The 21,335-nt window shown below is 44.7% G+C and overlaps 1 protein-coding gene across 2 annotated transcripts in view; it reads left to right on the top strand.

The window, feature by feature from the left end:
- Positions 1-877: 877 nt before the first annotated feature.
- The window catches only part of UST (uronyl 2-sulfotransferase), a 293,263-nt gene continuing 272,805 nt past the window's right edge, over positions 878-21,335 (top strand). The window contains exon 1 of one of the 2 annotated variants that reach the window (XM_065888985.1): positions 878-1,167. In XM_065888985.1, the coding sequence (XP_065745057.1) occupies positions 915-1,167 (253 nt within the window). In that variant the 5' untranslated portion in view covers positions 878-914. The remainder of the gene's footprint in view (positions 1,168-21,335) is intronic. The other variant, XM_065888986.1, reaches the window with a different exon arrangement.

Genomic DNA, 21,335 nt, shown 5'->3' with positions numbered 1-21,335 from the left:
ACCACTTGCTCTTTTACCATCTCAGCAAAGTCTTGAACCTATCTCCAAGTACCTTTCATCGGCCTTTTGTAAACAGCTCGGCACACAGAAGGAGAATCAAGTTTCTGAAATGAGAAAACAAACAAAACCCAAAAACCATATAGTACTAAAAGAAGTCGTGCTTCTTCCTGCCGGTGACTGTTTACGAGAGGGAAGTCAGCGGGGCCCCCAAGAGGTCGCTGGTGGCGCAGGAACTGAGGCCAGATTGTAGAGAAAGGGGGAAGGAAAAAAAACCCCAGAAACTTTCTTCCTAGTAGCGAATAATCGCCGCCCCCCCTCACCCCCCCTCCCCCGCTCCAGGCAGAGGCAGTAACGTGACACCCGAGAGAAACCCGTAGACCCGAGCCGAGAGAGGGAGGGAAGAGGGAGGAGAGAGAGCGGCGGAGAGCTGGAGGGAGAAAGGGGAGGAGAGGGAGGAAAACCCCTGTCAAGGAGGTGGAGCGAGGGGATGGTGTCCGCCTCCCGTTCCTCCCTGCCGTTTTTTAGAGGAGCCTGAACCCGGACAAAACACGCCGAGACCGACAGACACAAAGCCGGGGGGTCCACGCTGGCGCTGGAGGCGAGCCCCGGCGGCCGCGAGCGAGCCCGAGGCGCGGCGGGGCGCGGGGCACGGGGGCGCTAGCGGGCGCGGGCCGGGCGCGGGCAGCACCGCCGAGCCGGGGCTGGGCACCTCGGCCGCTCGGGCCGCGGCGGCGGGGACCATGCCGAGGAAAGTCTCCTGAGCCCGGCAACTTCGGCCCCTCCCCGCCCCCACCCGGGCTGCCCTCGGCGCGGCCCTGTCCATGTGCAGCCGGCCGGCCGGGCTCTCCTCCTCGCAGGCGGATGGGTGACCTTTTCCTGGCACGGGCAGGCTGTGCAAGGCGGCGGAGCAGGCGATGAAGAAGAAGCAGCAGCAGCAGCATCCCGGCAGCGGCGCGGATCCCTGGCCCCATGGGGCCCCTCTGGGGGGCGCCCCTCCCGGCCTGGGCAGCTGGAAGCGCCGGGTCTCCCTGCTGCCTCTCCTGCGCTTCTCCCTCCGGGACTACGGTTTCTGCATGGCCACCCTGCTGGTCTTCTGCCTGGGCTCCCTCTTCTATCAGCTCGGCGGGGGACCCCCGCGCTTTCTGCTCGACCTGCGGCAGTATTTGGGTAAGGAAGGGAGACGGGAGCGAGGGCGGCGCGCGCTGCTCGAAGTTGTGCAGGGGAGTGGGGCGCGCCGGGCACTCTGGAGCTGCCCCCGCCGCCGCCTCCCCGAGGGTCCCCAGGTGGGACGCCGACGAGCCTCGGTGCGGCGGCCCCGAGCTGCTGCTGCCTCCAGCGCGTCAGTCTGTCTGCGCCTAGGCGGGGGCGCCGCGGGGTTGATGTGCCGGGCAGGTAGCCCGGGGCTGGGCGCTGCATACCTTCCCCCGCCTCCGCCACCCCCTCTGGGCGGAGTGCAGGCGTGTGAGTGAGTGTGTACGAGTGTGTGTATATTCAAGCCTGGCAGAGTGGGGAGAGACGAGGGGCAGCGACTGCTCCTCCATGGCATTAGCGACCACAGTCCCGTCCTGTCCGGTGCTCGGGGTCGCGCGGGTGGGATTGACTCCTCCCCACGGCCCGTTCTGTGAATTGTGCCCCACGAGAGCTCCTGCCCCCCGGCCTGGGTGGCCCAGGGGCAGTTTTCGGGCTCCACGCTGTCCCTGAGCTGCCCTGTGCTTGGGACACCCCCTGCCCACCCCACTGTCCTCAGCGAGTGAGACGCGGGGAGCCGGGGTCCGGGGCGCGAGTCACCCTGGCCAGCAGTGTCGCCTACTTCGACTGAACGATCCTCAGCGCTGTGTCTCAAATCTGAACTTCTGGGGGGGGGGGCGGGTTTTGCCTGGTTTATTAGGAGCGAGGTCACCTATTTTAGCAGAGGTAAGGAAGGAGTGTGCGAAGAGAGAAAAGAGCGTCTCCAGAGAGAGGGCGTGACCCGCAGCTTGGTGGTCCGGGCGCGGGGAGAGCGGTGCCAGGGCGCAGCGGAAGTACCCCCCAGGCCCCCGGTGCGCGCCTTGGCTAAGGGAGGATGCACATCTCTCACAAGTCTTGCGGGGGGCCGGGGCGGAGGGGGAGAGGCTGGGAGGGATTCAGCTAATCGCAAACGTCCAAGGGGATAAACCTAAGCCCCCGGCAAACTTCGGCATCTGCGTGACGGGAGCGAAGGCGCAAAGGGAAGCCCCCGGAGCGCTGGAACCATCATGGGCCAAACGACTCCGGCGGCGGGAGGCTGCCACCCTCACCCACAGAAATCCTTTCGTCGCAGAAACCACAGGTCTGGATAGCAGATCGTTTTCGAAGGAAAAAACCACTTCAGCGAAGTGACAAATGTGTTAGAGCGTTTTCAAATGTACACGCAGATAAAATAATGTTTTTTTTCCACGTAGAGAAGCTCAGATTTTAAAAGTTACACTTCTTTTTCAGTAGAAACTTTAGGGAACTACGGTTTTTCTAAGATGCTTTAGGGAAAATTAAAGGAAAATATTGCCCAAGTAGATTTCCAAACATATCTGGTTTCTTAGAGGGTTTGGGGTAATACGCACTTTTGCTAAGGAGTCAACTCACTCTTCTTTCGAGTTCTGTGTTAGGAAGTCTCACAGCCTCATAGGCTCTCCGATTCCTGCTAGTACCACACAGGTCACAATTGTTACGATTACCGACAATCACTGTTAACTGGCATAGGGAGGGAAGTGATTTGGAAGCTCAGGGGCCTTTCTCCATAAACTCTGCTAATGAATTCTTTGGTGAGGTTCTTTTAAAGCAAAATATGCAGGCAAGTGATGTAGGGAAAGTGCAGTGGACAGGGAAGGAAGACATCTGTGGTGTCCTGAGGAGCACTTGGCTTTGGGCAGGGCACTGGAACCACATGGGCCTCAACTTTTCCATAGGTAAAATCCTGGGCGGGACCAGATTGTCTCTGACACCTCCACGCAGCTCTTAAAATGTTATGGCTCTGATACCCTTCTTGGGGCTGGGGAGCCTGGGAGGAGGAAGGAGCAAAGGCATGTAGTGAGGCTAAAGTCAGGAAACCGCAGCATCTAGCATGTTAACCTCTTGAAAATTCAACCAAGTACGTGTGGTATCCAGAATTTAGTGTGCTTTCATTCTATATTTCAAAAAATGAGGCCTGATACATTTGGAGGCTTATTTGCTGGAAGGGTGAATTCACAGCATTCACTCAGGGAACCAGGAAGAACTGAAGGATGGAATATTGCTCCTATTACTAACTCACCATTGAGTTTCTGACTGATGTAACAGGTTAAAAAATGACATCGTTGTGAACTGAAAATAGGAAACCCTTGGCCAAATTTGTTCCCTGTTGTTTTGTTATGTAAACATAATGATTTTCAGGAAAAGCAGGCTTGTGGTCTTTAAGAGGATCTAAAATATACCCTTAATAAAATAAGGCCAAGGTATCTGCAGAATTACTCTCCCCTTGTTTCCTCCATTCTATTATTTTAGTGTCTGTGAAAACAAAACTGTGGTTAGTAAACACATCCTCTCAATTTTCCTAGGTAGCCAATTTTGGAGGCAAGTATTTGTCTTAAATAAAAGTTCATATAAAGTCAAAATTTTCCAAATCAAAGTAATATTTATAGCAATATTTGTCTTGACAGGATATTATTTTTAATATACTTGTATAATATATTACATCTGACATAGTAGCTACTAAATAAATATTTGTCAAAGTGATGACTGCACCTATTGTATCAAATAGGTAGTGTGATGTTTAACATATTGAATATTCTCACAGGAAAAAAAAAAGGACCATTTATGATAGAAGCTAATATTTATTGGGTATGTGCCAGTCAGTGTACATGTAGGATGAAATTGTATTAGCATAGCAATATCATAGGTAGGTGCAGCTGTTATTCCCATTTTTGATATGGGAGAAGGGAGGGCAACGAAGTTCACCGACTTGCTGAGGGGCGCATAGTAAGTAAGGCAAGATTTGAACCCACATCCGGCTGAGTCAAGTACCCATTGCGTTAGCACTACAAGCAGTTTGAGAGAAAAAGGAAATAGAGCCAAGATGCGAGTGGAAACCTAAAGGGCTGACTGGCAAAAAATGATTATTTTTATTTCCATAATTTCACTTTCCTTTTCTTGAGACTTTGAGTATCTTGAGGGGCCAACAGAGAAGGGAAATAATTCAAGCAGCTGGCCTGCCCTTGACTCCACCTTCCTGTATTTATCTCCATGTTGCTGCTTCCATGTGCTAAGTAACTGAACTCTCCCAGAGCCACACAACTGGAGGTGACGTGAATTGGAATCAAATTAAGTCTTAAATTCCTAATTTCTTTCTCTCTTTCTTTAGCAGTCGTTCACTGTCTAGGCGGGTAGTTCTCAATGTGCGGTCCCTGGACCTGCAGCATCAGCATCACCTGGACACTTGTTACAAGTGCAGCTTCTCAGGTCTCATCCCAGACCTACGGAATGAAAGAGTCTGGGTGTGGGACCCAGGAATCCATTTTAGCAAGTCTTCCAGATGATTCTGATGCCTGCTTAAGTTCAAGAACATTGTTCTAGAGTTGCTTTCACAAGCAATTGCTTTCAGTTGCTTTCACAAAGTTTCCTACGTATTTGAGAGAAAGGGGGGGGATGACAGAGAGAAGAGATTTATAAAATATTTAGAAAGTGATGGACATGGTTTCATTTTTTAAAAAATTAATTTATTTTTGGCTGTGTTGGGTCTTCGTTTCTGTGCGAGGGCTTTCTCTAGTTGTGGCAAGCGGGGGCCGCTCTTCATCGTGGCACTCGGGCCTCTCTCTATCGCGGCCTCTCTAGTTGCGGAGCACAGGCTCCAGATGCGCAGGCTCAGTAGTTGTGGCTCACGGGCCTAATTGCTCTGCGGCGTGTGGGATCTTCCCAGACCAGGTCTCGAACCCGTGTCCCCTGCATTGGCAGCCACATTCTCAACCACTGCGCCACCAGGGAAGCCCCATGGTTTCATTTTTAAACTTCAGCTTTTAAAAATGCATCTGCTTTGCTGCTTACGCCCCATTGTTTCAAGGGAAGGACCGGCCAACAGCTGCAGCCCCAGCTGGCTTTCGAGTTTCTGAGGTTAGAAGATGCACGGAATGAGGTGAAGGGGGGCAACCAGAAAGCATAGTGTGGAGAAAAAAAGGGAAAAGAGTTAGTAATGATGCTTTTTATTCTCAAGGAACAGGGGTCAGACAGCTTCTTTTTTCTAGTCAGTTTGGGGAAGGGCAAAGTCTGTTCTTTTTAAAGATGCTTTTTGCTGCAACAGATTTATTACAAAAAAAAAAGGAAAGTAAGTAAGTCAGGGAGAGGAAAGTTATGCAGGCATAACTCTTGTCTTGATTCTTTTCCTCCTTGAAATAGGTGGAGAGAGGAGAGCATAAAACACACAATGGGATAAATAGCTGAATAGAGCAAATTGCTATACTTAACTTGGAGACCATAGTCTTTCCAGTTCAGTGAAATTATTTCATTTATTTTGAAGTGGCATTCAGACTTCGACTTGCTATGGAAAACCAACCAAAATCAAATAAAATCTCCCGCAGAAATTAGATTATGATGCAGCCTCTGCCAGTAGCCTCATTACTTATGAGCTGTGGAAATATCAAAAACTTGGAATAACACTCGTTACATCGATGTAAGCCGAATAAGTCAGATGGCTTACTACTGATCCTGTACAACCGGCAAACTCTAATGATTTATTATCAGGACTTGGGTATGTGATTTATCATTTATGGGGACTAAACCTGTCAGATTGATCTCAAGTTAATAGGCTTTCCTTTCCATTTTTAAATTATACTATTTAAAATGGAGATATATTACTTTAGTTCTCAGAATTGCTAATCTTTTTTTTTTTTTTTTTTTTTTTTTTTTTGCGGTACGCGGGCCTCTCACTGTTGTGGCCTCTCCCGTTTGCGGAGCACAGGCTCCAGACGCGCAGGCTCAGTGGCCATGGCTCACGGGCCCAGCCGCTCCGCGGCATGTGGGATCTTCCCGGACCGGGGCACGAACCCGTGTCCCCTGCATCAGCAGGCGGACTCTCAACCACTGCTCCACCAGGGAAGCCCAGAATTGCTAATCTTGATATGTATATTATATATGAGCATGGCAATTTTGAGTCAGAAATGAAAGAAAAAGATGTAACTTTATTGAAGTTCTCTGAGTTTAAATGAATTTAAAGGAAAATGTGAAAATTGAGGTCTAGACCTGTTACAAAATAGTTTCTCTAAACCCTAAAAGTCAAATTAATTTTCCTTCTGCACATCACGCATGGTTTAAATATAGTACTCCAGGCCCCAGACAGCAATCTAGGAAACGAATGCATAAAATATGATGTTATCAATAGAAATTGTTGACATAAAAAGAAAATGACATTCTTGTTCATAGCTGCAAATTTATCTTATAGGGTTGGTTGGGGACACAGTAGCAGTGTATTAGAAGAAGACAGAAAATGGAATTCAGCTATGGCAGACTGTTCTGTAAACACACAGCATGAATAGTGAAAAACATTCTGTCTTGTAAACTGTTTTTAACGTAGACTCGTCTCAGTATGAATTGTTTTAAAATACAGATAAATATGTATTATCTGGATTCTGTCTTTCTTCAAATTCCCTGTCATCAGTCCAGGTTTAAAACACTAGTTGGTTTTGTATTTGAGAAACTAGAATGAAAGTGCTCAAGCTTTTTGAGTCCCCAAAGAAAGAGTATCTTTTGCTTCCCTACAGGGAAGCTGCAGGAGCAGAAACTGTAGCTTGCCTTGCAGCTGTACTGAAGGGGGTCAGTGATGGGCAGTGAAAAGGCATCTTATTTGACAACTGTAGCTGCTAGAATGATTAGGAATTGTCACTTGCTTTTTTTTTTTTTGGAAAGAAATGAGACTTGACCACAAATAAATTTTGTCTTACCTATATTTATTTTTATTATAGAAACTCAACTTTAAGCAAACAGTGATATACATAAATCCTTTTATTTGTCAGAAATGGGGACAGAAACAGTAGCATTTCACCAAAAATCCTTAGTTGCAAAAGTCAAAAGAATGTAGCAACTATTGTGCAAGAACGTTACAAACAAAGCACATTTCAGTATATGCTATTAATTTTTTTTGAATAATTTTAAAAAATTAATTAGATTATTTATTTATTTATTTTTCACTGCATTGGGTCTTCGTGCTGCGTGTGGGCTTCCTCTGGTTGTGGCGAGCCGGGGCTACTCTTTGTTGCGGTGTGTGGGCTTTTCATTGCGGTGGCTTCTCTGTTGTGGAGCACAGGCTCTAGGCACACGGGCTTCAGTAGTTGTGGCATGCAGGCTCAGTAGTTGTGGCTCACGGGCTTAGTTGCTCCGTGGCATGTGGGCTCTTCCCGGACCAGGGCTTGAACCTGTGTCCCCTGCATTGGCAGGTGGATTCTTAACCACTGCACCACCAGGGAAGCTCTATGCTATTAATTTTTAAAATAGCTTTATTGAGCTATAATTCGCAAACCATACATTTCACCCACTTAAAGTTTTTAATAGTTTAATAGCTTTTAATTGTTTTTTGTATATACCTAGGTAAGGGAAACTATTATGATAGTCACTTCTAGAACATTTTCATCACCAGAAAGAGAAACCTCATTCCCCTTAGTTATCCCTTCACTATTCCTCCATCTCCCCAAGCCCTAGGAACTAATCTATTTTCAGTCTCTATAGATTTGCCTCTTCTGGACATTTCACAGAAATGAAATCATATAGTATGTGGCCTTTTGTAACTGGCTTCTTTTACTTAGAACATTGTTTTCAAAGTTCATTCATATTGTAGCATGTATCAGTACTTCGTTCATTTTTATGGCTGAATAATATTCCATTGTATGGATATACCACATTTTGTTTATCCATTTATCTGTTTTTCATTTCAGTTGTTTCTGTCTTTTGGCTGCTGTGCATAGTGCTGCTGTGAACTTTTGTGTGTAAGTTTTTGTATGTACACGTATTTTCTGTTCTTTTAGGTATATACCCAGGAGTGAATCGCTAGGTCATATGGTAATTCCATGTTTAATTTATCGAGGAACTGCCGAGCTGTTTTCCACAGTGGCTGCACCATTGCAAATCCCCACCAGCAATGTACGAGAGTTCCAGTTTCTGTACAACCTCACCAACACTTGCTCTTTTCCATTATTTTGACTGTAGACATCCTAATGGATGTGAAGTGGCACCATATTGTGGCTTTTTTTTTTTTTTTTTTTTTTGCATTTTCCTAATGATTAGTGATGTTGGATATCTTTTCCTGTGCTTGTTGGCCATTCATATATCTTCTTTGGAAAAATGTCTGTTCACACCCTTTGCCCATCTTTGAACTAAGTTGTCTTTTTCGTTTTGAGTTTTAAGTACAGTATCTGGGTATAGAGTAAAACCTAAATAAATTTCTAACGATTGAACCCAAAGACCTCTTTAAAAGAATCTTGGGGGTCTTACAGTTATGGATGACTTTGAATAGTAAACACTTTGCATTTAGCTCTAACGTATGAATATTCATGAATAGGTAGCACTTAACTATTTTACAGATGTCACAAAGATTATTGTGACTTATATGTGGAATATGAGTGGAGTCAGTCTTGAGCAGCAGACTATAGTACAATGGATCCGAGTATTCTGTCTTTGTGTTTGTTCACTAGAAAGGAGCTGATGAGCTCAGCGGGGGGAAGCATTTGGGTACGTTATGTTCCTTATATACTCTACTATGAGGCTACCAAGGAAATCTTGAGAAAATTGGAATTCATATGCAATTCATTTTTATTCACACTGTGGTATAATATACAGGACAAATATATAGTCCTTCAGTAAATTAGTAAAATAAGTTAGGAACTTTTAGGAAGAAGTTGTTTTTTCCAAAAGTGTTAGAAATTTTCAGTAGGTTTTAAAATATATATTATCAAAATAAGAAGCTTTAAAATAAGTACAGTCAATTCCATGCCTTCTGGAAAGAGACTCAATTTGAATAATTTGTGACACTCTCATATTAAAATTATCAGGGAGCCAGACAGCAGTTTAGTGTTGAGGGTATGCTGCACCCCTCCATCTATCTCAGGTCTTATAGCGGTGTCTGTACTTTCCCAAAGCTAGCCACTGGCTCATTTTTCTTGCCTCACTACCTGCCTTTGCTTCTGCTATTGCCTCTTTGCTGATAGTTAAGGAAGCTCAAATTCCAGTGATGACCTCTGAACTCCTGTAGTATTTATTTCATGATCACTTTTGAAGTTTTGACATTCTACCTTGTATTGTGATAACTTGTGGGGCAAGCTCCTTGAAAGGAGGAAGCTCTTCAAATACTTTCCATCTCTACTGTGGCACCTCTGCTGGGTAGCCCACAGGAACCCTTAGGAAGTGTCTGTTGATTCAATATATTTGCTAAGCAGACTGTTCTTTTCTTGTCTTTTTTTTTTTTTTTTTTTGCGGTACGCGGGCCTCTCACTGTTGTGGCCCCTCCCGCTGCGGAGCACAGGCTCCAGACGCGCAGGCTCAGCGGCCATGGCTCACGGGCCCAGCCGCTCCGCGGCATGTGGGATCTTCCCGGACCGGGACACAAACCCGTGTCCCCTACATCGGCAGGCGGACTCTCAACCACTGCGCCACCAGGGAAGCCTTAGCAGACTATTCTTTACTAGGTTCCATATTCTGCTTTGTTTTGCCCTTATTTTAAGTAGAGACCGTGGTGCAGTGTGCCAGGAAAGACTCAAGCCCGTTGATTCTACAACCCATCTCTTTCTGGCTGTTTGAAGCATATGCTGCAAGCAAAGATGTTAAAACCACTATGACATATACTTCTATAAACATTTCCTTCTGTGCACAGGGATAATTGTCCACCTCTTACCTGTGGGGATTTGGACTTACATTTATAGAGCTTTCCCCTGTAATTAAGAATGCCTGCGGTCAGCCTAGAGATTTGGGTGCATACTAGAATTCAAACTTCTTGTTTCTTGTCATTTTCCTGAACCCTGAACCAGTTTTGGGAGTTTGCAGAATAGCAGTTTATCTCTTGCTCTAAGTCAACATCTTCCTTAGGTAGCAATTTGTGCTAAATTAGCTAGTACGTTTCAAGCATGAATTTGACTCTTTAAGGAGATGAGACCATAAGATGATGTGGTTTTTGAAACAGTGACTGAGCAGATTTTAACCTAGAATGGCAAAATGATAGATTATAAGATTAAGGCTCAATGCACGAACCCATTGACCCTTGTTTAATGAATGATATGGAAATAACCTTAAGTCATGGTCTCGATTGAGTAATTCTTAGTTCATTCATTGATAGATGATTTAAATAACCATTTACATTAAGCTGTAATGCATTTCTGGAAACACCATTGATGTTTTTCTAGCTCAGTGCATATGACTTTCACAGTCTTGATGAAAATAAAAATGAGAGTATTCTGAGACATATAAACCCCTTTGTTCAGTCACTCAGAAAATATTCATCGAAAGCTTTCTGTGGGCCAGAAGCATCCAATACTAGAAAGAGCACAGGTTTTAGAGCAGAGGTCTGGGTGTGATCACTGTGCTACCACTTATTAGCTGGGAGAACTTGGGAGATTCTCTTAACTTCTCCGAACCTTAGATGTTTTAGTCTATACGATGGGATTAATAATTGCTATTTTATAAAGTACTTAATCTGACTCAAGGCATGGCATTTGATTTCAGCAAATGCCAATTTTCTCACCTTATTCTTTGCTTCTCTCAGATCCCCTTTTCTTTTGGCCCACACACCCGTGCACACACACACTTGCACAAACACACATACTAGTGGAGTACGCAAATTCATTCATGGTTTGCTTCCATTTGAAAGCACCATTCTACCCAAGAAATATGAAATGACTGAATCAGCATTTTTGTGGCTTATCTTGTCACCCTTACCCTCAAACTGGTGAGGGCTCTTCAACAGCTGATAAGCTCCAGTCATTTGCCCTGTTAACTTTACACACAAACCTTTCTGCTTCTCATCCTCTCTTCTGCCTCCTGGAAACAATCTTTAAAAAACGTATTCTTTGCACAGCCTGCTTTCCTCTGTTTTGAATTTATCCACATGTTTCCCCCCCTCCCCGCATTCACAAAAGAAAAGTAGTTGTACAGAGGGTGTTGTACAGCGCACTCTCTGGGGTTGCCAGCCGTTCTAGGACTGGACTGGTGATCCACGTGAATCAGACCCTTTCAAACGATCACAGTGTCAGGCATACACTGGGACTGCTGCTAGAGCTTCTCCCACTTGTGATGGAACTACCGCGTCCAGTAGCCTGGCACTGGTTTTTCTCTGGTTCCCATTTCCCTTCCATTGGAAGTCAGGGCAAGAGCAGAGAACCAAAGTAGCGGATCGTTTCTTTGTCAGAAGGCTGGGGAACTTGCTTCTGTTTTCCATTCTCTGCTTCTTCACGTTGCCTTCACCTGCCCAGCCACGGATGAGTGTAGGGGCCAGAGCCACAGGGCCGTGACTATCTGGTGTGGATGGTTACCCAATTCCTTGAGAACTTGAAAACAAATGGGATCTTACATTATTTGATAGAAAGTTAAATTTTGTCTAGGGAAACCGTGACCTTGCAGCTCCAACACAGAGCTTCCTGTTTTTTGTTTTTTTTTTGTGGTACGTGGGCCTCTCACCGTCGCGGCCTCTCCCGTTGCGGAGCACAGGCCCCGGACGCGCAGGCCCAGCGGCCATGGCTCACGGGGCCAGCAGCTCCGCGGCATGTGGGATCCTCCCGGACCGGGGCACGAACCCGCGTCCCCTGCATCAGCAGGCGGACTCTCAACCACTGCGCCACCAGGGAAGCCCGAGCTTCCTGTTTTGACACGTGGGCTGCTTGACACAAATACCTTCTCACTGGAGAAGCAAAACTGTCACGCAAAGCTGTACGAGTGGCGGGCAGGGCCGGCGGACCTGGGTCTGGAGGGAGTCCGCAAATAGTTCAGGGGTCAGCGCTGTTAAGTCACACGAGCCTCCTAAGCTCATGTTTCTTTGCCTCCAAAATGAAGACGGTTGATTAGGTCCGGGATTCTCAATTGTTTTTCTTTCCTGGGACCCTCCCTCAGCAGCAGCAGTGTTTCCATGTGGTCTTGATGGTCTATCTGGGAATATGTCCCAGTGGCCAGGAAAGGGAGAATGGTTGTGGCTCTGGGGTTCTTTAAAGAAGCTCTCTAGGTGATGGTGCCCCTTTTTTCTTTAGAATGACTGAATTAGGCGCTTTCTAAGGTCCCACCTACTTTAAAACCATGTGCTGAAAGAGCTAAGAAGCCATTTAACTGTAACAACTGAAACTATTTCCTTTGGAGCCAAACTTTTATTTAAAAGGTTTCAGTAGTCAAGGGACCAAGGCAAGTAGAATATGCCAAAACATTTCAGGACATCTTTTTCCAAGTCTTAATCATTGTTTCGTTTTGTTTTGTTTTGATCTTAATTAAAATTAGCAGCACTCCCCATCCCTGCCCCCATCACCAGTTTGCCCCAGCCTATCTGGACGATAAGGAGAGGATCTTGCTTCAGAAATTGTGGGAAGCAGACTGTCCTTAGGAAGGCAAAGAGAGAGAGGAAGCAGAGTAAGTCATGGATCTCCAGAATTCAGCGTATAATTGTGATAGGAAGAAAGAAGGAAAGCAAGTAGGGATAAGAAAGCTGTGTTTTCAAAGAGGATTCTCACAGTCTTGGCCCAGCTGCCTACTGCTGGTCGTCCCATTCCATTGTGGACAGCTCCAGTGGCTGAGGGAGTTCGCGCAGTGTGGCAGGCTACTTCTTTGTGGCTTCTCTCTACTTCTGCTAGTTCTTCTGGGAGCTACATAGAATAGTCTGTTGGACTTCACCCTCTTTCAGAAAATTGAAGCTATGAAGGTGACCATAATGCCCCCGCCATAAATCTTGTCCAGAAAAACAGATCTATCTTCCAGTAGTTCCTCATCTGAAGTTACTTTCAGATGCAGAAAGCACAAACAGTAAATGAAAAAAAGAACAACATAAAAGTGAAACCTTCTGAACAATAACATCCCATAAACAAAGCAGAAAGACTCAGATTGGAGACAGATGTTTCTCTAGAAAATGGGATTAGTATGCAGATATGTAAAAGATCAATAAATCAATAAGAGAAGGAGAATTCATGAGATAAACGGGCGAAGAATAGGAGCAGGCAGTTCACAGAAGAGCAAACACAACTGACCAATAAGCACATGAAAAGATGAAACGGGGCTTCCCTGGTGGCGCAGTGGTTGAGAGTCCGCCTGCCGATGCAGGGGATGCGGGTTCGTGTCCCGGTCCGGGAGGATCCCACATGCCATGGAGTGGCTGGGCCTGTGGGCCATGGCCTCTGCGCCTGCGCATCCGGAGCCTGTGCTCCGCGGCGGAAGAGGCCGCGACAGTGAGAGGCCCGCGTACCGCAAAAAAAAAAAAAAAAAAAAAGATGAAATGATTTTCATTCCCTTATGCATCTTAATCACTTTCCTCTGTCTCTGTGGCCCTTCAGTGGCCTGTAGAACTGAGGAATTCTCCAGTTCCCTTGGTTTGTGAGCCTCCTTTATGGGGAGGAGTATCAGAAGTGACTCTCTTCTAAACTGTCTTCTTTTGAAATGACTGTGCCACATCCACCCTGTTCTGTTCCGTAGTCATGGCAGGTGACTGGAGCGGGGGGTGGGAGGTGAGGGCGTGCAGCTCTCTGGAGCTCTGTCTCAGGTCCTAAATACAAGATTTCCCGAGTCCTTGGTGCCACAGTTGTGTTGGATGGTCTGCCCCCTGAGATGCCCTTCTCCTCGCTCAGAAGCACAGCCCGCAAGCCACTTCCAGTTTACAGCAAATAGCACCGTGCATTCCGCTCTGCTTCCTTCCATCCCTGAGACTTTGCTGAGTCTGTAAGAAGCAGAGGACAGGAGGAACTGACGTGGTGCTTAGAATGCAGCATCTTGCCTGGAAGTGTTTTCTCAGTATTCCAGAGAACAGTGGAACTGACTCATCTGGTTGGAGTTTTACAGAAATGTGATTGCAGATTTTTCGCGACTTCATTCTGCTTTAGTGTCAAAATTCAACCAACGATGTGCCAAAAAAAGTGTGTAAAGTCACATACAGATTTAGACGCTTGAAGAGGAAGTTATTTTTACTATAGTGGGGAAGAAAACAGAAAGTGATGATTGGCGGAGAATCCAAGGCAGGGCTGAGTCAGGAGGCGAGGCTGGGGCACACCTGCATCTCCAGTCTCGCCAGACTGGCCCGGGAATTGTGGTGTGGTCGCCTCTTAGCAGGTCGAGTGAGGAGTTCCGGTGTGGTAGACCTGCCTGGGGGAGGAGGATGTTGACATAAACTCTGCGTGTGATGCCAGTTTAAGCCGTGTGGGGTTAATGTTGGTTCCTCCTGAAAATGTGTGTGTGCTCTCCAGGGTCCCTCCTTAGAAGCCGCTCTCTAACTAAGAGCTACGTAAGACAAGGAGGTAAGAATGGAGAAACGGATTCTGGAAAGCTCCATAAACATGAAAGCCAAATGGTGCAGTGTCTTTAGTTTGCTTTAGCAGATGACTGGATTGAGGTCGTATTATTTTCTTGCTCGTGCTTTTCCCAGCTCAGAAGGCTGCTCTTTGCTTGCCCGGCGGAGATCTGAGGCCTTACGGAGTCTGAAAGGTTTGTGGTCATGTTCTTCTAGTCCCGTTGTGAGATGAAGAGGTTCCCAGATATAAAGGGAGGGAGAAAGAAATATGTGTTAGCAGCCATAATCTCTATCTTTTCATTGCTCTCTTCACCTGGGCAAAGGACACCTACAGCTACCATTTAGTGATAACATTTCCAGTCTCATGAGTTTGTAGCTTGATGGTGAACTTTTCAAATGCATTTAGACAAGGCTTTATTCAGACCTTCTTGTGTCTTGCTCTCCTGTTCCTTATGGCTGGGGAGAGGTGTGTAGGTTTCATGAGCCTGCGTCTTGAAGTGTGCACAGTTACGGTGGTGCCACTCTGTTTGTGACCTGCACTCTGGCATAGAAAGTGTGGGTGTGGGCACATTCTTAGGTGTGCTCCCTAGCTTGGATAGGGAGAACCTACTAGAACATACTTTGGTTATTGGGCAGGCTTCTACTTTTGTGTTTCGTTTCTTTTATGGCATAATGCATTGCTGTTTCAAAACACAGCTCCCTTTCGCCAGATATTTCCCGGCCACCTTGTTGGAATGATAGGTGACTTTTTGTTAATTTCAGAGTAAGTCTTCCCCACGAGGCTTACACTTCATTGAAGTTTCACATCAATGAGACTTAAAGGATCAGAGAACATGAGTTTTCCTATTGTTTTCATATGCCTGCCCTCCTTCCCATTTGGCTTCTCTCTGTCATCTCTTCTATCTAATCAAGTTTATTCCTTCAACAAACGTTCATCAAACTCCAGTTATGCACTGGGTGCTGGAAGTAGTGTGACTAATAACTCTGTCCCTGCCCCTGGGGGGCTGCATTCTACTAGGAGGGGCAGAGAAGGACTTAGGATAAATGTAAAGAGTGATGAGCAGGGCTGTCTGGGAAGCCACAGGAGGAGAGTAGAAGCAGGGATTAGATCTGCCTAGCTGTGATTAGGCTAATGATGTCTTTGGTTAAGACCCTGTTTATGCCAGTAGCTAAGGGGTTCTCAAATCGGGCTGCGCGACAGAATTACCTGGAGAGCTTTGGGAAATACTGATTTCCATTCATTTGGTCAGGGGTGGGGCCTGGGCATCTGTATTTGTTTAAAGCTCCTCATGCAATTCTGATAGGCAACCAAACTGGAGAACCTGTATCGTTGATACGTGGCCGGATAGCTTTGTGTGTGCGTTAGGTCTTCTGTGGTACTATTCAGAGATGCTTAGCCTATAGTCTTTAATTTGGCTGTGACTTATAACACTTTAGCTTTCAGCTTCTCTGTACCAGCTCTTCTCAAACTTTAATGTGCGTTCAGATCACCTGGGAATTTGTTAAAATGTAGATTCAGGTGCAGTCGGTGTGGGGTGGAGCCTGAGATTCAGCATCCTCAACAAACTCCCAGTGCCGCCGGTGCTGCAGTCGGAGGACCACACTTTGAGTAATAAGCGTCTCCACTGTAGCATGTTTGGAATGTGATTAATACTTGTAAACAGAAAAATGAGTGAGGGTTCATCCTAGCCCACTAAAGATCTGTGCTATTAAACATTTTGAAAGTTTCTTTTAATTGAATTCTCATTCATCAATTTGATTGTTCGAAATTGAGAACATTAGATTTTTCTTAAGAATCACACGCTTGCCTGATTAAAGTTTAAAATGTCTGCTTTTATTAATTTCTGCAATCCATAGTATTAAAATGCAGGCTGTTTGGAGATTTGTGAACATACAGATTTGACTTAATGTCAAGTTCATTAATAAGCGTAGGAAGTTAAACAATTGGTCTTGGACATAAAGTTTCTTCAAACAGTTATTGCAGATTCTTGCACTGTTTTAAATTTTAATGATATCAGAATTCATTGCTAAGTGTCCTGTTATCCAAATACTCCAGGTAAAGTTTTTTTTTTTTTTTTTTTTTTATGGTCAGAGTGAATAATTGGATATAAATAAAGCAAATAATTAGAATGACTCGGTGTAATGTTTTGAAAACACAAATTTAATAGATAATTAGAACCCTTACATGCTCATTGTAGAAAGCTGGAAAATAGAGAGAAGAGCACAAAGAAGAAAGTAAAAAGCATGTTAATTCCTTTACTCAGAACTGCTTTGGTTTGGTTACATTCTTCCTCTACTCAGCAGTACCACAAATGTTATTCCATGTCTTTATTTTTCAACAACATTGGTTTTCAGAGCAGCAGAGTTTCTTGTGAATGTACAGTCATTCCTCCAGCAAGGCCTTTTGATGTTTAGCGTATTTCCAGTTTTTCACGATTCTGCATAAAGCTGTGATGAACAGTATTACATTTTTGCACACTTCTCTACCTCCCAGGGAGAAATTCCTAGACTTGGAATTGCTGGGGTAAAGTATGCACCTATTTAAAAATTCCTTTTGGTACAAACTGCTATTTATCTCGGTGTGTTTCACCAGCAGTCTGCTTTGCTCTATTTTACAAACACTGGATATAATCTCATAAAACTCCTCACCCATTCAGTTGGTGAAAAATGATACTTTAAGGTCTAATTCACATTTGTTTGAATATTAGTGGAACTGAACAATTTGACTATGTTTTGGGAATTACAGTTTTACCCTTTCCCATTTTTTCCCTATAGATGTGTTCTTTCTCTTACTAATTTTAAGAACTCTTTAGAGTTGAAGGGTATTAGCCCTTTACCATACACGCACATACGTTTTTTTGAATTGCTCTTTAGTTTTTCAAATCAGTTTCTTTTATTTTTCCTTTATGCTAATTAAGTTTTTTCCATTTATTATTATTCCTTTGCTTTCATGCTTAGAAAGGCCTTATATCCTGTCCCTACATTTTCTTCTAATGCTTTTGTTGTTTCACCTTTGTTTTACATCCTTTCGGCGTTTATTTTGGTATAAATTAACTCAATCGTTTTGCAAGTCTAGCTGGAGATGAAGTCATACTTGAGTGATGTCATTCCTTAACATTAAATTCATTTTTCAAACGTGGAAACTGATTTCAAGCTTAACTCCTTTTAGAGAGTTTGAAACCCCTGTTTGCCATTTAATTCCTAAACTTCTGGGAACAAGGTCCCCCAGCTTCCAGCCCACTGCCATTGTTTCTGGAGAGAACTTTTGAGAGTCAGTGGATTGTGGAGTCGCTGGCAAGGCCAGGCAGACGTGACCACTCTCCTTGCCCACGCTGCCTGAGTTGCCTGAGTGAGTGTGGGACGAGGCAAACTGATCGGTCTTAGTTTCTTGATTCCTTTCGGGTCTCTGGAGTAAAAAGTGAGCACACCCCACCTCCAGACACATGCATCATTTTCAGGTTAGCTAGAAACCTTAGGGGGTGGTGATAGGTGAGCTCCTCATCAACAGCCTGGCTCAAGCCACCCTCAGCCCTTTGCAGCACCTTGTAATAAGGGCAGCACTCTTTTAAACTATTTTTATAAGCAGCTAGAGGATAATAAGTTTAGTTCCTGTGTGTTGTTATTCTTTTTAATGTTTATAAAATTCAAGAGACCACAATTTGAAGACACAGACTTTTTTTTTTTTTTTTTTTGTGGTACGCAGGCCTTTCACTGTTGTGGCTTCTCCCGTTGCGGAGCACAGGCTCCGGACGCGCAGGCCTAGCGGCCATGGCTCACGGGCCCAGCCACTCCGCGGTATGTGGGATCTTCCCAAACCGGGGCACGAACCCATGTCCCCTGCATCGGCAGGCGGACTCTCAACCACTGCGCCACCAGGAAAGCCCGAAGACACAGACATTTAAAGGCCAACCCTATGGTCTAATAGAACTACATTTTCTTCTTTGGAAATCAGATTTCTTCTGTGAATTTACCTTTAACAGGATGTTTACTATTACAAGAGGCAATGTAGTGTAAAAGAGCATTGGGCTTCAAATCAGAAGTCCTCTGTTTGAGTCCTGGCTTTGCCAGCGTGCAGCTGTGTGACCTTGGGTAATTCACTTAATCTCTCTGAGTCCCCATTGAAACTTTAGAGGGACTCTTTCTGTTCCAGAACAACAACCACTAGATCATAAAGAGAATGCTATCTGGTACTCTGCTCACTGGAATACTGTGAAAATTTGCATTTTTAATATCTGCTAATACACATCTTCATTTTAATTATCCAGGCAGAAGCCTAGCCAGAGCAGGTGGCACTCCAGAGTGTAGGAGCCAGAGGGATGTTACTTACTGTGGGATGTGTGTGCGTTGTGTCGACAAACAAACAAACAAACAAACACATCCATCAAAATTCTGTCTCTAGGCATTCACAAACAGTGGTTATTTGTTGTGTGTATTCCTACCCTTTCTGTAATTTATAGTTTGTGTGTAGGAAGAAGACCTCCAAAGATCATGTAAATTGTATTTTAGTCTATCAGATATTTTTATTCTTTGAAAGAATATTCTTGCAAAGAATAGTTTGATGACTAAAACTTATAAAATATTTACCCTGTGATCATTTGATAAGATTTTAATTTTTCAGTTTTATTTTTCAAAATTGAGTGTGCCAAAGACACAAAGATTATCTCAAGAGCTGCTAGTCGAGCCTCTGTGATACAGATGTATAAATTCATTACTTTCATGTATGTGTTTGTAGTAGTAGAGATTCATTCACATCCCTTGGGGAGCATGGGGGGAAAATAGGGAGAAGGGGAGGGCTTCATGGAAGAAGTGACATGAGCTGGGTGTTGAAGCATAAATAGGAGTTTGCCTGACAGAGATGTGGGAAAAGGGCATTCCAGAAAGAAGGAACAGCACTGGCAAAGGCAAGCCAGTGGGCACAGTTGTGGCCTCTTTGAGTCCACTGAGTAGTACGGGTGGCTGGTGAGAGACTGTGACAGAGAGAGGGGAAGTGGGATTGCTACAGGGAGGCTTCTAGGGGAAAGGGTAGATTGTAAAGGAACTTGTATCTTATACTAACTGGCAAGCAATGGGGAAACCACTGAACACTTTCAGACCACAGTGTGATAGCAGATTTCTTATTCATGAAGATAGCTCTGGAAACAGAAAGCCACGCGGAGGCTAAGCAGGTGTCTGAGATGGTCCTCAGATTTGAATGGTGTTTTAAAGATCAAAAAATACTTGCACACGTGTCACCAAGCTCACTTCTTTACTTTCCCGAATCGTGGGTGTTAAGCTCGCTTTGCAGATGAGAAACCTGAGCCCAGAGTCGTTTGAAGGGCCCTGAGTTGCTCCGCTGACGGGGTGGGGAGAATTTTGCCTCCAGTTTGGGTCTACCCAGGCCCCAGAAATCTCTTCCGTTTCACCCCATGCCATATGGAAGCGTATTTCAACAAAAGTACTCAAGTATTTTTCTCACTCTTTTAGCTTGAACTTTCAAAGTACTTTTAATCTTGATAAAGAAAGCTTGACAGGAAAATCAGCTTAACTCTTATCCTGTAGGTGTTTATTTAGTATACTATAGTCATGTCGAGTTGCCTCTTTGCTGACGTTTTCCTGTTATGATAGCGTTCTACAAGTTGATGGTTTATTTTCTCTGAGTAGCTGAAATGGGAAGAAAAATCCGCACTGCGTTTTTATTAGGATAGGTTATAACATCTTGATTTTATGTTTCATTTATTTCAGTAACTTTGATCATGCCATTTTGTCATAGATTAAGTTGGCGTTTAGGCTATGATTTCTTGCTGTTTTAAATATGACTTTTCACTGTGTATGGCAGGTTTATTTTCTCTGCAGCTTTACTGAAGACTCTTCAGAAGTGACTCCATTTATGTCTCACCTGAAGGCCCATATTCTGGGGCTACCGATCTCACATTCCAAGTGTAGCTTTTTGTAAAGCAGTTCAGCTCTTCCAACCCCTGCTGGAAGACATCCAGCCCAACCTGTGCTGCCACCTGCTCTGTGACGTTTGAAGCAAAATGGTCTAATTTTGGTTTTGTTTTTTAAACCAAAACCAGGTTTCTAAATCTCCAATTTTGTGAAAACACAGTTGGAGGAGAGGTGTTCAGGTCCCCAAAGCATTGAACTGTGCTAAGATTGCAGTGGGTGGGTAGATATATCCTTGAAATGAATTTTTGATCCCTTGAATTTCAGGACACTTTTTTAGAGAAGAGGCAAAGGGAAAAAAGCCCAGAGGGATGCTCCATACCCTGAACGAGACTGTGTGAACTTGCCCAGGGTCTGGCGCTTATCGGGTGATAGATGTTTATTAAGGTAATTAGAACATGTGCCTGGAATGAGAGAGTTTTTGTAGCTGAACATTAAATATATATCTGAAGGCAAAAAGGAATGAAGTGTGTCATGTCGTCATTATTTAATGTAAGAAGCATAGGTGTTCATTGGGAACGGGTGGCCTCTCTTTTTCTACCTTCAACTTATAGGAGAAATTGATTTGATCTTAGAGTATTAGAAGAGACAGTGTCTTCTCCAGTAATTTTTTCCAGAAAGTGACATGTCCTTCTTGAGGCTGTGCCATACACTTGCCCTTTATAAAAAGTGAAAAGTGTGCTGTAAAGTCCCTCGTCAGCAATTGCATTTCCCTGGGGAGCAAGCTGTCACAGTGGAGGTGTCTTGCTTTTCAGCGGGTTTAGGTGTTTAGAAAATGGATATTGAACTTGGCCCTGATTGTTTCTCTCAAGTGTCAGTTTCTTCGGGCTTATATTTGGCAGGAAGAGGAGAGCAGCCTGTTGAATGACGCGCTGGGGTGTAGAACTTCAGTGTGGCTGAGTGAGTCTGCGTGTCGAGATGGTGGATGTTTCGGCAGCAGGAGCAGTGTTCAGGTTCATTCACCCTCCCTTGGGCTGAGGAGGCT

Source organism: Phocoena phocoena, chromosome 12, assembly GCF_963924675.1.
Source record: "Phocoena phocoena chromosome 12, mPhoPho1.1, whole genome shotgun sequence".
In the NCBI taxonomy this organism is placed as follows: domain Eukaryota; kingdom Metazoa; phylum Chordata; class Mammalia; order Artiodactyla; family Phocoenidae; genus Phocoena; species Phocoena phocoena.
This window is presented reverse-complemented; position numbering and strand designations above follow the sequence as displayed.